Source organism: Ambystoma mexicanum, chromosome 3q (assembly GCF_040938575.1).
Source record: "Ambystoma mexicanum isolate Mex_15411 chromosome 3q, UKY_AmexF1_1, whole genome shotgun sequence".
Taxonomy (NCBI): domain Eukaryota; kingdom Metazoa; phylum Chordata; class Amphibia; order Caudata; family Ambystomatidae; genus Ambystoma; species Ambystoma mexicanum.
In genome coordinates this window covers 794,019,616-794,038,459 of record NC_090926.1, presented here as the reverse complement: position 1 = coordinate 794,038,459, position 18,844 = coordinate 794,019,616, and the positions used below count along the sequence as shown (strand labels likewise).

The following is an 18,844-nucleotide window of genomic DNA, read 5'->3' as shown; positions in this document are numbered from 1 at the left end:
CTCACCCAGGGTCCAATACACACAGGCAGGCAGGCAGGCAGGCAGGCAATAAGACAATCGAATATAAAGGCTCCTGGTTACAGCCCTGCTCTACCCGGGTGGGTTGATAATTGAAACAAACAAATGAACAGGGTCACTGAACCCGGTGCATACACTTCTACTAATTTTCACACAATAGTTATCCTTATCAGAACGTAAGCACAAACTAACTTCTCTCCCTTTTTTTCAATGATTTCATATACAACAAAAATTATGTTTGAGTTAAAACATACTTACAGGACATCAACTCACAAAAACGGTATCTAAACATGATACATTGATGTTCACCCAAGATAATTAACTAGTGCAAGACATATAAATACCCTTCAAACAGTGAGGAATAACATTGAGACAAATGTAAGAATTCAATAAGGTGCAGTTAATCACAGAACTTTAACAGTGTGCGTGTTGGACACTGGGAAAAGGTGTCAACACGACTGTGTTTCTGACATTTCTAGCTACACTCCACTTAGGCCTGGTGATACCAACCTGTCAGCGCCTCACATAATCCACTCTAGCAGAGGTGAAGATATTTAGGATCTGCCCCCGGCAGAGTTTACAAAAGAGAATATATGTGGTATGCAACAACAATTGATGATTGCCAGCCATCTCCTTTGGACTGCTTTCCAGTCCAGATGCCATAGAGCAACGATGTGGCACCTTTCAAACACGAGCGAACAGGACCCTCCCACTACAATTCTCTTCTCGTCCTGATGAAGGACTTCTCATTCGCAGCTATACAGTGTAGCTAGAAATGGCCGAAACACAGTTGTGTCGACTCCTTTTTCCAGTATCCAACACACACACTGTTAAAGTTCTGTGATTAACTGCACTTTATTGAATTCTTACATTTGTCTCAATGTTATTCCTCACTGATTGAAGGATATTAATATGTCTTGCACTGTGATCCAAGTTAATTATATTGGGTGATCATCAATGTATCGTATAGATACTGTTTTTGTGAATTGATGAATGTCCTGTAAATATGTTTTAATTATGCACCGGGTTCAGTGACCCTGTTCATCTGTTTGTTTCAGGCAATAAAACAAGGCATAATACAGGAGAATTCTAGACTAATACTCTGCAAGCAAGTAGCTCATCCGAGTGTGAATGAGATCAGAGTCGTGGTGAATGAGTATGATGGAGTGAAGGGCAGAATTAGGGGGAGTGGTGTGGGTAATGGTGAATGGAATTACACTTTGACAGCTAACCAGGCAGACACTGAGTAGACATTTGAACAGGGCATCGCTACAAGTGGCGTTAAAAGGGAAACATTGAACAAAAACGTGAAGTCATTCTTCTAAGCATGAGAGTGGGTGAAGGGGCTGCGGAACTGCATGTGGATTGTGGGCTAGCAGGATGGCACACTGAACATCCTCATAGTAGAACCACCATGTAATATATGATGTGCTATGCTATTATTATTATTATTGTATTTATTGAGTGCAGACCTGGCTTCAAGAAGCATCAGAGCGCTTTTCAGAGGCAACGACAGAACAGATATACAGTGGGGGTAGGATACAGAGAGGCACAGAGGAGGGGCACGGCTGTACAGGGTGGCAGAGAGGAGAGGGGCAGATGTTGTCTAACGAGTCAGGTGGCACGAGGGGCGATGTGATGGCCTAGGTGTTGAGGAGGGGAGTGCGACAAATCAACCTCCGGGGCACCAGTGGTCCAGGGATGAATATCGGTTTCTAAACCATCAATCAGCCCCACACCTCTAGTACACCAGAAGGGATTCAAACAGATTGGAAACACAAATCAATTATAAACCTCCTTGTCCAATTTTGTTAATGTGGACGGAACGGCGGGTTTATCTCTGAACGGTCGTGGGTCGTTGGTTAGTCACAACAAAGCAAAAATACAATTAATACTCAATGGTAAAAGGGACAGTCCAGCCAAGGTTGTATAAAAATATCTACTTTATTATTATCACAACAAACAGTTCTGGAACACTACAAAATACAACCCATCCCGTAAAGGGATGCAGAGGACAGACAGTTTCAAGCAAGGAAAAGTGATGCACTCTGGATAATGACAGGAGGGTAGTCTGTATAGTAAATAATTGCAATAGTTCAAGGATACTTGGTTTCAACACAAAGGGAGCAATGGGTTGTAAAATGTCACTAGGGGCCTTCGGAGAAGGACCAGGGGACAGAACCATAATGTACCTTTTGCTGTAGAAGTTCTTGGTGCTCGACAGGGTCGAGTCAGTTTCCGGGTGCTTTGCAGCTTCCGCGACAGTGTTCAACACTGCAGACAGCTGCGGGTATCAGGCGGCAGACAGTTCGGCCGTGCGAAGCTGGTCAGACGGCTGCAGGCTGGCCTACATGGTGCCTCAGGGTCAGGAATCATTGTCTCAGTGCAGGCCTGTGTTTCTGAAGCAGTGGTCGAGGCGTCTCGGAACGGCTTTAGTGACTGCAGTGTAACAACAGTCAGCGGTGCAGTCGGTTGCAGCTCGAGGGGCTCAACTGGCTCAAAAATCTCTGTTAAGGCAGATGTCGGTAGATGCTTGTTGATGCACTTCTCCTAGCTTCTTCACTGCGCTTGTGTCTTCCTTAAAGCTGAATAGAGTGTTGCAGGCAGCTGCCTTGTCCTTGGTTTGGTTCCGAGATACTCTGGCACTTCCCACCTGGGAAGCTTCCTGCAGAGCATATCAGGGCACTCTGGGTGCTGGCTTGGTACCAGTTCTGCAGCTGCTAGAGGGACCTCTGGATTCGGTATCACCCTATGTTCCCTGGGACATGTGTAGGGGAGGGAACTTACTTCCCTCTCAGAGGTCCTGGCCTTCCTTCACTGGCAGAAGACGTAAGGCAGACTGTGCCTTCAGCGAGGGTCCAATGCTGATTTCTTCTTGTCACTCCTTGCAAAATCTTCAGACGATCTGCCCAAAAGAGAGACTCAACTCTCTTTTAAATTCAGATGGACCACAGGGATTGGTGTAAGCTAAGCCTATGTTAATGAACCAATCCTCGTTCCCCACCGACTATCTCGTGGATGCATGATGTCATAAACAGAGTGCTTTGCAACAGAAGAGTTAAAGGTGTGAAAACATGTAATACTAAGTCCCACCCATCTTCCTAAATGTTTTGGATCAAAGGGTCTCTCTGGTCAACGGATCTCTCTGTGGTTCCTTATTAAAGCAGCATATCTCCCTTGAAGCTGTGACGGCCAGTCTTTCTGGTACTGTCAATCCACATACTCGTACCTTCTGAATGGGATATCCCTGCGGAGATGACTACTGTAATACATGCAGTCCCAGACAAAATGCATATGAAAGGATGTTGGGGTTTCCTGTCTCCTTTGATAACCTCTGCAGCCAGGCCCCATGTGGGCTTGTTTGAATTAAACTTGGATTAGTATGTGAAAGCTGCCACTAGCTACTTAGCTAAACAAAAGGACAGGGTGGATCCATGGAACCTTTCTTAGTTAATTAGGCTGGCCATGGAAGGGTCAAGGTTTAGCCCTCCCCCTTCTGAGATGACATGGTGTACTCTTGGCTGTCATATCCCAACTAAATATGACAGGGGGGACTGCGCTTGTAGGCTGTATCCACCCAGAGTACACAGGTCTATGTATAGGTAGTGAAGTGAGCAAATGAAAATGTGTGCGGATTAGCCCCACACATTTTACAGAGGTTGATCTACCATCATTCAATTTCATATAAAATTTCAAAAAAGCCCAGGTGAGCGCACACCCACCGTGCGGATGGTCAAATTCCTCACAGGGAGACTCCTTGAACATGTTATGCTATGCTATACTATGTAATGTTATGGGTTATTGTACTGTGCACGGCCTTCCTTTGCCTGGTCCTCCAGGCGCTCTGGCAGATCTGAAAGCGAGAGGTGGGTGGGGTAGATTAGTGCAGCGAGAGGGAATAGGCAACATAGCATTGCTGTTGTTTTGATGCGTGAAGACCTGAGCAATGAGTGAGAGTCTATTTCTAGGTGTCCTGTGTCAGGACGCCAGAGGCATGTGTTTGTAATGGGGGGCCCTACGAGCCGGTTGTACTCGAATGTATTGTCCAGGGCTGTTAATGTTAAAGGTATTTGTACAGCGCACATCACCAACAGAATTGGTCCCCAGGAGCTCAGGCAGATCTGCAAACAAGAAGGTGGGGGGCAGGTGGGCGCTGAGTTTGGGTGTGAATATCGGATCGATGTGAGTCCTCGTGTTGTGTGAGTTATGTGTTGTTTGTTGTCACGGTGTGGTGAAGTGCATGCGGTTTGCCATGCGAGAGGGTGGTTGTGTGGATGTTTGTGTGAGTTAAGTATGCAGAAATGTAAGCTTTTGGGTTAGTGGGCACTATGTCTCGTAGTCCTTAGAATGCTTGTTCTATGTATCCGGTTGTCCAATGGAGTGGGCATATTCTTTTTCTCTTTCTTTCCTGTTCGTCTAATTGCTATGTGCGATGGCGTGACAAGTTGCCAGCGGTGTTCTTCCCGACCTTTGTGTGCCAGGCTGAGGCGTGTATTGTCCCCCACTCTGGTATCGGGGCTGTGTTACGCTAGCTGTTCTGTGTCTGTTGGGGGAGGATTGAAATGCTGAGTGCGAGTGGCTTAGTTGCTATGAGTTCAGGGGTGTAGGTTGTAAAGGTTAGTTAGTGGAGGGCCTGGTGGGCCTTTTGGGGTATCCATCCAGTGTGGCAATGGATCAGTAAGCAGATATCTATATAGTAAGTGCCCTGCTTTTGGGTGGCAGCACCTTGTGGTGTAGAAGTAGCCATTCTTATGGGAGTGTATCCCTGTGTAGCCAGTTTTTTTTTTATTTTTTACATGGTGTGATTTCTCCTTGATTTTTCAGTTTAGTGTAATGTCTCGGGTGAGTAGCGAGGCTCAGAACCACTGCCCTAAAGCTGGCAGGTGAAAAGCGGGTCAGCGCCTCTAGAAGGTGGTGCGCGGCGCGAGACCGTCGCCTGCACTCTGCTGCCATTCACACTGGCCACGCAAGACCTATGGAGGGAAGCATCCCCCCCCCCCACCTCCCCAAGGGAAGGCTGGGAGATTCCTCGTGCCTGGGATCCTCCCCCGGGGCAGGGCTGCGAGGGAGCACCCGCTGCCGCCCGGAGACAGAGCGGTAACCTGGCCGCGAGGGGAGAGCGAGCGGTGCGCGCTTCATCTCCCAGACCTGCGCCATCCTTCAGGCGCAGCGACCGGGGGCACGGGCTGTGGTGCCGGGGCACATACGCAGGAGGCGGAGACCAACACGAGGAAGATGGGGGGCGTTAGGCAGCAACAGAGCGGACATGCATAGGGTCGGATGGGAGGTTGGTACCAAATACTGAGGGGGTGAGGGGCTAATAATTACCCAGTAAAAACGCGCAGACCGGACTGTTCTTAACAACTTGAAAAGTTCCATGGAGCAGGTGCCTCTCCACGAACAGACCACGGCAGCGCAGGAGTACAAGAGACGGGGCACAGAGCCTAGGGGGGCTCAGCTCTGATAGGAGCTGTGAGAAAATGCCAGAGACCCGGGTTTGAGAAAAAAAGATCGATGTACAGTGTGAGAGAGTGGTCGAGGTCCGAATCGTTGTGAGATTCCGAGAAGAAGAGTCTTGGCGAACCGAGGGGAGATAATGTCAGAGGAGTGGATGGAGAGACTGAGAACAATACAAACTTTTATTTAAAGAGGTGAGGGGGGCTGGGGGTGAGGGGCATGGCCGAGAAGCGGGCTTACCCGATGAGGTAGGTGGCTTTACAAGGGGCGTCCGGGCTTTCTTAGCCTTGCAGCTCTGGGGCCCGGGGATGCTGCGGCAGAGGGCCGTCGCCCGTGTGGGATGTGCTTCGGGCACCTGTCTTGAGGGAGGCCCGCAGGCTCGCGGAGTGGGGCGCGGTGCCAAGCCTTTCCTCCTCGTCTTCCTGGTCTTCGCCTGCCTTGGAAACCCCAGCAGCAGTGAAGGTGCCATACCCGGCCGGAACCCCACTCAGGAAGGACTGGGTCCCCCGGGGGAGGCACACCGGGGCGCACCATCAAGGGACACACACGGGGCTCTACCCACGGGGGTCGCCTCCGAGTTGGGTGTGGAGAGTTTCAGAGCTGCGCCCATGGGGGACCCCTCAAAGACTTCTGTGCCCCTCGTATCACGTTCAGGTGGGGCATTGCTAACCGGGGCTCTCAGGGCATCTTCAGGGGGAGCTGTGGGGAATCTTGGCGCTGTGCCCTTGTGGAGCCCTTCAGAGGGAGGAGAGGTAATAGGGTCTCTCGGGCCAGGGCCTGGCTACTTGGAAGCTTCCCAGTCGCAGGTCGAGGCCCTGGCTGGCTTGGCAACACCTATTATGTCGGTTTCCTGGTCGGATTTGGGTGGCACTGGTGGGCCGATCACCCATGTTGATACTGGTCCTCCAAAGGCCCACTCGGTGCAGACTAACTCCAGTGATGCTTCAAGGGCGGCGGTGCCACCGCACGGTAATTGCCCACGTAAGAAGTGGCCACAGATCAGCTTCAGGAAAAGCAGACACAAGAGGGAGACGGTGGAAAGAACTGGGCGAATGCCACTGCCCACAAGTCAGACCCTGGGCGGAGGAGATCGACATCCTAGGCCTGGACTCGCGAGTAAGGACCCAAGCGAGGGAATTAAGTACCTCGCCCCATTGCCCCCAAGCCAGGGCCCAGAAGCAGGAACCGAGCCTCTAAAGGGCCTCCGCATCAGCCAGGCCCCAGGAGCAGGAGCGGGCGAGGGTACAGGAGCAGAAACTGACCATTTGCGGGCATTGCCTGTGGGTCAAGCCGGGACTGGTAATGCCAATGGCGGCCAGATCCTACCCGGGCCACATGGAGGATGCCGACAGCCAGGGGGGTGCGATGAGACACCAGAAGAAGTACTGGGGCCCGCGGAGCATGCCAGGCCCTGCCCAGAGGGATGTATCTGCAACACTACCACTGCCAACTGTTCCCGACTCCAGCTGGTGGAGGTGCCATCGAGAGAGTCATTCCCGCCTGGTACAGTCATTCTGTGAGTACCCTCTATTTATTTTATTTTATTTTATTTTTTGAATTTGTAAAGCGCACTATTAGCAGCCCATAGGCATCGAGGCGCTGTTGCAAGTGAGCATAAGGCCTAACACTGTGGCACATAGGTGGTTACAGGTTATAGTATCATGTTTATAAGGTGAGGGCTATGCCGCAGAGTGGCAACCTTATACAAACAACCGGGTTTTTATAGCCTTCCGGAAAGCTAGTTTCGATTCTATGCTTCTGAGGTGGGGAGGTAGAGCGTCCCTAGAGCGTCCCAGTGTCTCGCCACCATGACAGGGAAGCTGGGGCCTCCTGCACGAACCCTGAGTGTCTTGGGAATAGTGATCCGGTTGGTGTATGCGGTTCTGATGGGTCTGTCTGTGTTGGGTTTGGAGATTCTCTGTGATAAGTACCGGGGGTGGGGGGGGGCACTGTTGTGGATGTATTTGTGCGTGAGGGCGAGAGTTTTAAAGATGATCCACTCTTTAACGGGCAGCCAGTGAACTTTTGTTCTGGCCGCTGAGATGTGCTCCCTTTTGGAGATGCCAGTGGCTGCCCTGGGGGCATTATTTTGGAACCGTCTGGAGTTTGCTGATACTCTTAGAGGCGGTGCTTGCTAGGAGGGCGTTACAATAATCAAGCCGAGACCTGATTACTGCTCTCGCTATGGTGAGGCAGTTTGGCTCAGAGAGGGAAGGTCTCGCTGCATTGATCAGCTTAGAATGGTAGGCCGCAGCAGAGGCTATGGCGTTCACCTGTCTAATCATTGAGAGGTTGGAGTCTAAGCAGACTCCCAGGGTTTTGACCATTTGGGAAACAGGGATTGGGGTGTTGTCGATCGTGAACAAGCTATACTGTTGGTCAAGCTTCTTTAGGGTTGCATGGGATCCCATTAGCAGTAATTCCGTTTTTTTCCCCGTTAAGGCGCAACCAGTTTTCTGCCATCCATGTTTGGCTGGTGGAGTAGATGGAATTGATGGTTTCCATGTCAGACTCATAGTCGCCAGAGAGAGGGATGAGGACCTGCGTGTCATCAGCATAGTTGGTGCATGTGATGCCTAGCGCGTCTTGGATGTTGAACAGTGGCCTTGTGAACAGGTTGCATGGGATGGGGGATATGCATGAGCACTGGGGGACTATGCATTTGATGAGGCTCGGGTGAGCGCAAGTTTGGTCAGAAAAGATTTTCATAACTCTGCCCGGAGAAAGGAAGGTGTCCAAACTGTGGCCTTGGGGGGGGAAGTTGGCGGCGGATGAGAGGTGGTGGCAAAGGGTTTTGTGGTCCACCAAATCGAAAGCCGCTGAAAAGTCTAGGAGCAGAAGGAGGGCTGTTTTGATCGAGTCTCTGAGATCATCCATTTGATGTTTGAAGTCTAGTAGTGCGGTTTCGGTGCCGAGGCCAGGATGGAAGCCTGACTGACGGAGACCAAGTAAGTTATTAGCCTTGAGGAATTTCTGGACCTGCAGATGGGCAACTTTGTCGAGGATTTTTAAGAGACATGGGATGGTGGTGATAGGTCTGTAGTTCCCAGGGATGGAATGGTTGACCGCGTTTTTTTTTAGGAGAGGGCATACCCATGCTTCCTTGAGACAGGTCGGGACAAGGCCTGTAGTGAAGGAAGCATTGATAAAAGCAGTAAGGAAAGGGGCAAGGGTAGGCGAGCATTCTTTGATGGGTTGAGCAGGGCAGGCATCCCCTTTACAATTGGAGGGTTTGATGTACTTGAGGAGGGCGATGACCTCCTGTTCTCTCATTTCCTTAAATGTGAAAGAAGGGGGGTCACGGGAGATGCTACTGTGGATGCTGGAGATTTGGTGGCTGAGGGCCTGTTGGTGGGCAAGGATGTTACTTTGAAGGGTGTTGAGCTTGTCATAGTACGGCAGATTGGACGCTATTGCACCAGTTTTAATCTTAGGGACAGTAAGCGGTGTGGGAGTGGGTGATCGAGTGATCTATGACATTTGTGCCAGACGTACCCCTCTGAATATCCTCTTTCCTCACACTTATTCACTGCACTCTTTGTCTCACTTCCTCTCTCCACTCTATCCTTTCACTACCTCAGCACACTCTCCCTCTATGCTTTCCCACTGTCAGGAATCTGTTGCTCAGTCGCCATCTTGTAGTGCCTAGGGGCTGGCTCTAACCAGAGAGCTGTGAGAATAGTATTGCTCACAACACTGCAGGCATACAGTCATGCCAGGCTCGCCCCTGGGCATGGGGCAGGCAGTGGCATTATAGCACCTGAGGCTGGGCAGTGTTAGCTGGAAATGGAAATGATTAACTGTGGGGTCCCACCAGCCATGGGTGGATGGGGGAAGGGTGGGCTAGGAGCACAGGGTTGTAATTTGGGTGTGACTCAGAAGACTATGCTCAGCACCATGCCTTCATGCGCAGATCCGGTAAAATCTGGCCCAAAGACAGCCATGTGTCAGTCGCCCGTGTGTGGGTCCGCTTTGCACACGTAACTACATTTCTGGCCGACCTGTTTGCACATAGGCCCGAGCACTGCTTCCCTCTTTTTGTGCTGCGGTGTAGCTACCCCACCTGACTTCCTTTTAGCTGGACTGGAGCATCTGTCGCGCTCTGAAACACTTGTGTACGAGCGCAATACAAATAAAATATCATATCCTCAGTGTACCACTGCAGTTCCTTCATGCCTGCTGGGCAGTGCCACGGGTACTGCCAGGGTCTGCCTATTTAGCATGCCAGGAAAGGGGGCAGCCACGTGGGTGGGATGGGCAAAAGAAGGAGTTTCTCCTGGATTGCTCCTAATTTTGATCTCTTAAATTTAGACTGGCAAGAGAGATTTGGCAGGTTTCCCTCTGGCAAGTTCTAGAAAAAGTGGCCATGAAGTATGAAAAGGCAATCTGGGAAGACCCCCTTCCTTTGCCTAGCGCACCCACCTCTGCCTTAACATGTGTGTTGCATGCTCCCTGCCCTTGACCCCTAACTATGCCGGGGTCACAGGTCCATTCATTATTTGTCGCACCTCTATCCTTGGCTAATAATTACCCTAAAATGGTCTTGGGGTGATTGTGTGTATTTAAGCAATACATGTGCACACCTTTGAGTCACCAAAAATGGCGGACAGGGCAAAGGAGTAATGCCCGAAGGATGCATAAGCCATTTGTTTTGGCCACCCCGGGGTGACTAGGGTTTTCCAGGTGGATGAATAGTTTGATGAATGCGTGCCTCTCCACTTGCACAGCATACTTCCCCATGTGCGCACCGTTAAGCTCTGCAAGCTTTACTTGCTGTTCCCTTCACAGCTACACTGGAGTTAGAAAGCAGCTCTTAACAAACAAGGCACTGGGTGCTGTTTCTATCCTGTGGCCTGATTGTTGTATCTGGGTGCTGTTTATATCCCATGCCCCTGATTGTTGCATCTGGTCGCTGTTTCTTTTCGTTGCCCCTGATTGTTGTATTTGGGTGCTGTTTCTTTCCTGTGCCCCTGATTGTTGTATTTGGGTGCTGTTTCTTTCCTGTGCCCCTGATTGTTGTATTTGGGTGCTGTTTCTTTCATGTGCCCCTGATTGTATCTGGGTGCTGTTTCTTTGCTGTGCCCTGAATTTTGTATTTGGAGGCTGTTTCTTTCCTGTGGCCTGATTGTTGTATTTGGGTGCTGTTTCTTTACCCTGCCCCTGATTGTTGTATCTGGGTGCTGTTTCTTTCCTGTGCCCCTAATTGTTGTATATGGGTGCTGTTTATTTCCTGTGCCCCTAAATGTTATATCTGGGTGCTGTTTCTTTCCTGTTTCCCGATTGTTGTATCTGGGTGCTGTTTCTTTTCTGTGCCCTGATTGTTGTATCTGGGTGCTGTTTCTTCCCTGTACCCTGACTATTGTATTTGAGTGCTGTTTCTTTCCTGTGCCCCTGATTGTGTTGTTGTATCTAGGTGCTGTTTCTTTACCCTGCCCCTGATAGTTGTATCTGGGTGCTGTTTATTTCCTGTGCCCCTAATTGTTGTATGTGGGTGCTGTTTCTTTCCTATGCCCCTGAATGTTGTATCTGGGTGCGGTTTATTTCCTGTGCCCCTGGTTGTTGTATCTAGGCGCTGTTTCCTTCCTGTGGACTGATTGTTATATCTGGCTGCTGTTTCTTTACTGTCCCCTGAATGTTGTATTTGGGTGCTGTATCTTTCCTGTGCCCTGAATGCTTTATCTTGGTGCTGTTTCCTTCTTGTGACTGAATGTGGTATCTGGGTGCTGTTTCTTTCCTGTTTCCTAATTGTTGTATCTGGGTGCTGTTTCTTTTCTGTACCCTGATTGTTGTATCTGGGTGCTGTTTCTTCCCTGTGCCCTGACTATTGTATTTGAGTGCTGTTTCTTTCCTGTGCCGCTGATTGTGTTGTTGTATCTAGGTACTGTTTCTTTCCTGTGGCCTGATTGTTGTATCTGGGTGCTGTTTCTTTACTGTCCCCTGAATGTTGTATTTGGGTGCTGTACCTTTCCTGTGCCCTGAATGCTGTATCTTGGCGCTGTTTCCTTCCTGTGCACTGAATGTTGTATCTGTGTGCTGTTTCTTTCCTGTGCTCCTGATTATTGTGTTTGTGTGTTGTTTCTTTCCTGTGCCCCTAATTGTTGTATCTTGGTGCTGTTTCTTTCCTGTGTCCCTGATTGTTGTATCAGGTTGCTGTTTCTTCACTGTGCCCCTGATTATTGTATTTGGGTGCTGTTTCTTTACACTGCCCCTGATTGTTGTATCTGGGTGCTGGTTCTTTCCGGTATCCCTGGTTGTTGTATCCGGGTGCTGTTCTTTTATGGTGACCCTGAATGCTGACGCTGGGTTGGCACCATTCTATCGTGGTGCTGTAAGTTCCCCCAGGTACTTCTGTCTGCTTCCCATTGGCGGCGTCCCAGGGTGCTGGCACGGGCTGATGCCTCGGGATAGAGGACCCATGGCAGCTGTCCCTGGCTGGGGTCCTGGGGAGATTGCGACTGCTGCGTTCCCTGGTCCGGATAGGATGGCTGAAGAGAGCTCATGGCTTTTCCCTTGTCATTGACTGTGGCTGCTGCCGCTTGGTGGTGACTAATGCCAGTGGCCCTGGCTGGTAACCCGTGTGCTGGGCCTGGGTGGCACCATTTGGAGTACGAGTAGGGTAGTATCCCTGGGTTCCGCCGAGGGTAGTGCGCTTCAGCGCTGCCCCTCGGCGGTGCACCCAGGTGCTTCCCCTAGGTGGCGCCGATGGTGTTGCATCTAGGTGCTTCCCGGTGTGGTGTTCCCGGGTGATGACCCATAGAGGAGCTCCTTGCACTGTTCCAAGAGGGTGTCCTCAGGTGGTGTTCCTTTCTGCTGCCCCGGGCGCTGCCCATGGGTGCTACTGATCTGTGATGTCTGGTGCTAATTCCTCGGTGGTGCCTGCCAGTGAGTGCTGCCCCTGTGTGATTGGCACCTTGCTCGTCCTGTTCTGTGCAGTGCCGCGGCCCGTGTCTCTGCTGGGCCGGTGGGAGGATGGCAGCCTCGGGGCGTGGGCCCAGTGGAATGTCGGGGGAGAGATGTATCTGTGGGGATGCGCGAGGACTGGAATGCAACAGCTGCCAATGTGCATCACCCCTGACCTCCGGAGGAGGGAGGAGGGTTCACTTGCCCACGTACCAGAGAGAACAAGGGGCAAAGCTCGGCCCTAACAATTAACACCGAAACCACTGCAGTGGCACAGTGCCAGGCTTCCACCAGCAATAGTGAGAAGGGAGTGCTTGGTAGCTGCATAGGTTGCACATTTCAAAATTAGCGCTTTTGCTGTTGGTACCGAAGCATTGCTGAAACGACAGCATTGGGGCTTGCCAAGCGTCCTTGGCTCACTGTTGGTAGCGAGATCGAGCTGCAAGGCTGGTGCTCTGCAGTGGGTGCTAAGGTGGAATGATGTACATGCTGAGGGCGGAGCACTCATGGAAGCTCGTGGATAGAGGGGAAGTGGTGGGTTACAAGCAGGGGGAACAGGTGAGGGAGGGGAAGACAGACCGAGCCTCAATTGGATGGTCGATCCACATCCGACCCTCTGAACTGCACGGTTGAGTCCCTCGGTCTGCCTCAGCGATACTCTCCTTTGCCCTCTGCTATGACGCAAGGCAGTATGATTTAGTTTGTGCATGCTATGCATTCATATTTTTGTTAAGCGCCCACACTGACTGTGTCAAGATCCAGTCAGGGATAATACCTTTTACAGTAAGCAAGGACTGGGGGGAGCACTTGAATGTGCAGATCACTGCGCTTGTCCAGTGTAGCAAATAGTAGGTCCTGCAGCCGGTGAGTAGTTCTTGAAACACGGTGCCCTTCCCTCTTAGTAAAGTTAGAGTAGGTATTGTGACAAAACCGAACTCAAACTAGGCGCTGGATCCGGGATGTTGCTACTATCCATGGTTGCAAGTGCACTTGTAAGCAATGAAAACTGAGTCTTGTTTACCGGGTATATTGACGGTGACTTGGGTGACTTGCCAGGATTGGACGGGCAGACGCCAGACTACCCAAGACACTTGCCAGGTGTTAAGGGCCGGCAGGCGTAGAGGCGGACATCCAGGATTCTGAGCACTGGTCCTACTGCTTAGTTAGGAAGTTGGCAAGATATGAGGGGATCCAGAACCTCTGGTCATGCAATAAGGAAGGATAACACCCCTTAAATCCCCCTGACCCTCTTCATACTTATTGGAATCAGAATAATATGTGACATTTCAAGTGTACTTCCAAGACACCTTTCATCATGAAGGTATACAGGCTGTAGCATAGATGCAGGATACAGAGAAGTAACTGCTATGAAAGAGCACCATACCCCAGCATAGGCACTTAACTCGGAATTTGCAGCATCACAGACTATGAAAGTGCTCAAGCATGGATACAGGCGGCTGATTGAAAGCAATGGGAAAGGTGCAAATACCAGGGCATACATAGCGCATAGAGATTAGAAGCTACCAAGAAGGGGCACATGAATCAGGACAGTCTGAGATTCGTTTTGAAGTGCTCTTGCCATTAATGAGCAAGTGAACAAATGCCTTTGTGTATTGCAATACATCATTGGTCACTATTATTATATATAAAGACACACCATAGCCAGTTAAGTCATTAGTGATTTTTTAAATACCCTGGTACCTAAATCACTCTTAGGGGTTGGCAATTCAGAAATATGTATGGACTGGCAACTGTGACAAGTTAAGTGAGGTGCCCAGGATCACACATTTCAATCCAGAGGGGAAGCTGGAATTTGAGCCCAATGTGCAATTTAGGAACTTGACCACACTGTTTGTTTTCCACTTCCTGTCATATTGCAAAGTGCAAATAATTGTGAATGTTTGACACGCACTAAAATAATATCCTGTTTTCTAGCCCATACATAAAAAAACACAAATTGCATCTCCCAACATGATAACATTTTTTTTAAACTTTGTGGATGCATGGTATGGTGAAGGTGAATGATTTTAGCTTAATTTTCTCCATAATTAAGGAACGTATGCAAGTACCAGAATACTAATTGGTGGGAGCTTAATAAAAAAATGTATCTGGGTGTTTGTATTGCAATGTATTTTAAAGCAGCACAGATCCTTGCATTGCATACACCCAGCACAGAGCCTTGCATTGCATACACCCAGCACAGATCCTTGCATTGCATACACCCAGCACAGATCCTTGCATTGCATACACCCAGCACAGATCCTTGCATTGCATACACCCAGCACAGAGCCTTGCATTGCATACACCCAGCACAGAGCCTTGCATTGCATACACCCAGCACAGATCCTTGCATTGCATACACCCAGCACAGATCCTTGCATTGCATACACCCAGCACAGATCCTTGCATTGCATACACCCAGCACAGAGCCTTGCATTGCATACACCCAGCACAGAGCCTTGCATTGCATACACCCAGCACAGATCCTTGCATTGCATACACCCAGCACAGAGCCTTGCATTGCATACACCCAGCACAGATCCTTGCATTGCATACACCCAGCACAGATCCTTGCATTGCATACACCCAGCACAGATCCTTGCATTGCATACACCCAGCACAGATCCTTGCATTGCATACACCCAGCACAGATCCTTGCATTGCATACACCCAGAACAGAGCCTTGCATTGCATACACCCATCACAGATCCTTGCATTGCATACACCCAGCACAGATCCTTGCATTGCATACACCCAGCACAGATCCTTGCATTGCATACACCCAGCACAGATCCTTGCATTGCATACACCCAGCACAGATCCTTGCATTGCATACACCCAGCACAGAGCCTTGCATTGCATACACCCAGCACAGATCCTTGCATTGCATACACCCAGCACAGATCCTTGCAATGCATACACCCAGCACAGATCCTTGCATTGCATACACCCAGCACAGATCCTTGCATTGCATACACCCAGCACAGATCCTTGCATTGCATACACCCAGCACAGATCCTTGCATTGCATACACCCAGCACAGATCCTTGCATTGCATACACCCAGCACAGATCCTTGCATTGCATACACCCAGCACAGAGCCTTGCATTGCATACACCCAGCACAGATCCTTGCATTGCATACACCCAGCACAGATCCTTGCATTGCATACACCCAGCAAAGAGCCTTTGCATTGCATACACCCAGCACAGATCCTTGCATTGCATACACCCAGCACAGATCCTTGCATTGCATACACCCAGCACAGATCCTTGCATTGCATACACCCAGCACAGATCCTTGCATTGCATACACCCAGCACAGATCCTTGCATTGCATACACCCAGCACAGAGCCTTGCATTGCATACACCCATCACAGATCCTTGCATTGCATACACCCAGCACAGATCCTTGCATTGCATACACCCAGCACAGATCCTTGCATTGCATACACCCAGCACAGAGCCTTGCATTGCATACACCCAGCACAGAGCCTTGCATTGCATACACCCAGCACAGATCCTTGCATTGCATACACCCAGCACAGAGCCTTGCATTGCATACACCCAGCACAGATCCTTGCATTGCATACACCCAGCACAGATCCTTGCAATGCATACACCCAGCACAGATCCTTGCATTGCATACACCCATCACAGATCCTTGCATTGCATACACCCAGCACAGATCCTTGCATTGCATACACCCAGCACAGATCCTTGCATTGCATACACCCATCACAGATCCTTGCATTGCATACACCCAGCACAGATCCTTGCATTGCATACACCCAGCACAGATCCTTGCATTGCATACACCCAGCACAGATCCTTGCATTGCATACACCCAGCACAGAGCCTTGCATTGCATACACCCAGCACAGATCCTTGCATTGCATACACCCAGCACAGAGCCTTGCATTGCATACACCCAGCAAAGAGCCTTGCATTGCATACACCCAGCACAGATCCTTGCATTGCATACACCCAGCACAGATCCTTGCATTGCATACACCCAGCACAGATCCTTGCATTGCATACACACAGCACAGATCATTGCATTGCATACACCCAGCACAGATCCTTGCATTGCATACACCCAGCACAGATCCTTGCATTGCATACACCCAGCACAGAGCCTTGCATTGCATACACCCAGCACAGATCCTTGTTGGTTGTTATTCATCATGTGCAGAAGAACATTTGACATTTTACAAAACAAGAAACTATATTTTGTGTCAAATAAGCAAACCTCAAAATAACCCTGCCGCAGGCATGTGAAACTGGATCTGATCTTTTTGGTCAAAGACCCCTTCCTGTATAAAAGGAAAAAACAGACAACAGCCCAAGCAATTTCCCCAGAATGTAAGGGTGACAAATATTTTCACAGAAGACAGCACAGCACAGTCCAAGACGGTGAGATGCAATTATGTGTCCAAGATCGCTTTGGTTCCACAGCCATGAATTTGGCTACGTAATCACCTCTCCCGACCAACGCGCTATGCTATTCAATGGGGGGTGCCGCCGCCTTCCCCAGGGGGAGCAGAGCTCTAGGAGTGCACCTTGCTAGTGCTGTAGTTTAGTGCAATCTGATGCAGTGCCATTGTCTGGTAGCACAGTAAGTGTTACTATCACCAAAGTATATATTCATGCAGGCTTATCAACCTCAGACAAGGGAAAGGCAGAGTCAGCCTGGCCAGGATTCGGTTCTGTGATCCAGCAGGTGAACAGAGTTGAAAAGGCGCTGCAGGAGGTGTTCTACGGTGAAGGCGCCACCGTGTGCACTACAGTGAACAGAGGGAGCGTTGCATGATTAACTGAGCTGAATAGAATGTACTTGTCCACAACAGCCATGCTGCGGCTAATAGCCTGAACGGGGCACTATAAGTAAGGCTTTCAGTTTTCAGTTTTTTCAAATTTTTACACATAAATGCAGACGGAAATCAATCTGCTTTCTGTCTCTATTTATTAATAAAAATGGGAAAAAAATGGAAAAACATATCATGAGTTTGGCCTGAGCCCTTAAATGCAGCGGTAACGGTATTACCGCCGCATGTAAGAGCTGGCCAAATCACGACTTGGGTGGAAGATGGCATTTCTACCTCCAGCTTTTGCGGGAGGTCCCAATGACCATTTTCGGGCCGCTTTTGGCTGTTTTTCGATGCTATTACCGCCGGTGGCAATAGCGCTACCCAACCCCATGGACCCATTGGGGAATGGGGATTTACTGCCTCCCGCAACTCGTGATGAGGCCCTTTCTGTCTGGTTCCCTATGATGCCACTCATACATCGCAGGCCAATCACACTGCAGATTGGCAGCATGGACAGTGTAAACGTTGTATAAAATTAGCATTAAAGTTCCTCAAATTGCTAACAGCATATATCTTAGAGCAGCAGCGGTCACAGGAACAACCGTTTGTTATGGAAACAATGGAACTAGCATTTCGTTCCTATATGGCTGCATGTGTGCTTTAATAAAAACATTTTTATTAGAATAAATGCAGAAAAATACTGGTTGCCAATTATCTTTTTCTATGATAAAAAATAAATGTGAATAAATATAGAAAAAAAGCCCATAAAGAAATATGGATAAATACAGACGGAAATGGCAGAAAAATAAATACCATATAACCTGAAGCCTTAATCATAAAGCATCCTTCCATGTGATATTAATGCATTAAAACAAAAATAGGCAAATACTTCTTTGCTTGAGGCAGCCTTGTGGGGGCCCAGGGCATGTTCCCCTGTTGCCCTCCTTTTAAGATGTCTGTGGGTGCCTGGCTAAATCCATGGGCAATCTGGGTCGGACTGGGTCAAGAAATCGGCCCGGTCACCCAAAAGAAAGTGGGCCACCCCTCCCCTCAAAAAAGTGTTCCACCCCTCGTCTCACGACCCTTGGCATCTGATGACATCACCGGAAGTGATGTCATTTGACCCCACCCCAAAGTGACATCCGGGGAAGTGATGAAACACGACCTTCCAACCCTTGACAAAACAGGAAGTGGCATCAAATAGCATTGTTCCTAAGTACACTAAATTACTGTGAATCCAAGCAGACGTCCAAGTCCAAATGATAATATGTTATTGTATAGCACTTACGCTTAAGCTCTTTTTTATAGAACAAATATGCATACAATATCACCCAAACTGTGTTGGTACTCATTTATCGACCTAAGGAGGATGAAAGGCTTTTTGAAAAGAAGAAAAAAAGGTAACAAAAAATATTTTTTTTCACATTTTATTTTCTTGCAAACCGGCCCAGGCATGGCCAGAAACAGGCCCCCACTCTCCAGGGACGATTTCGGCCCGGCCACAGGCCGAAAGGCCGAGGGGCCAATCCAACCCTGTGGGCAATGGGATCGAGGGAGCATGGCATACTTTCAGTGCACCAAGGATAAGGGGTACACCTTGCATTCAAATCCGAAAGGGCTGGAGAGTCTATGGAAGGCAGTGCATGATGGGAAAAGGG

The 18,844-nt window shown here is 49.4% G+C and overlaps 1 protein-coding gene across 1 annotated transcript in view; it reads left to right on the top strand.

Annotated features, from left to right (window-relative positions):
• Positions 1-5,074: 5,074 nt before the first annotated feature.
• Positions 5,075-18,844, top strand: part of LOC138583003 (polycystin-1-like) — a 569,194-nt gene continuing 555,424 nt past the window's right edge. Inside the window, exon 1 of the mRNA XM_069654860.1 lies at positions 5,075-6,991. Coding sequence (XP_069510961.1) covers positions 5,784-6,991 — 1,208 coding nt within the window. The 5' untranslated portion in view covers positions 5,075-5,783. The remainder of the gene's footprint in view (positions 6,992-18,844) is intronic.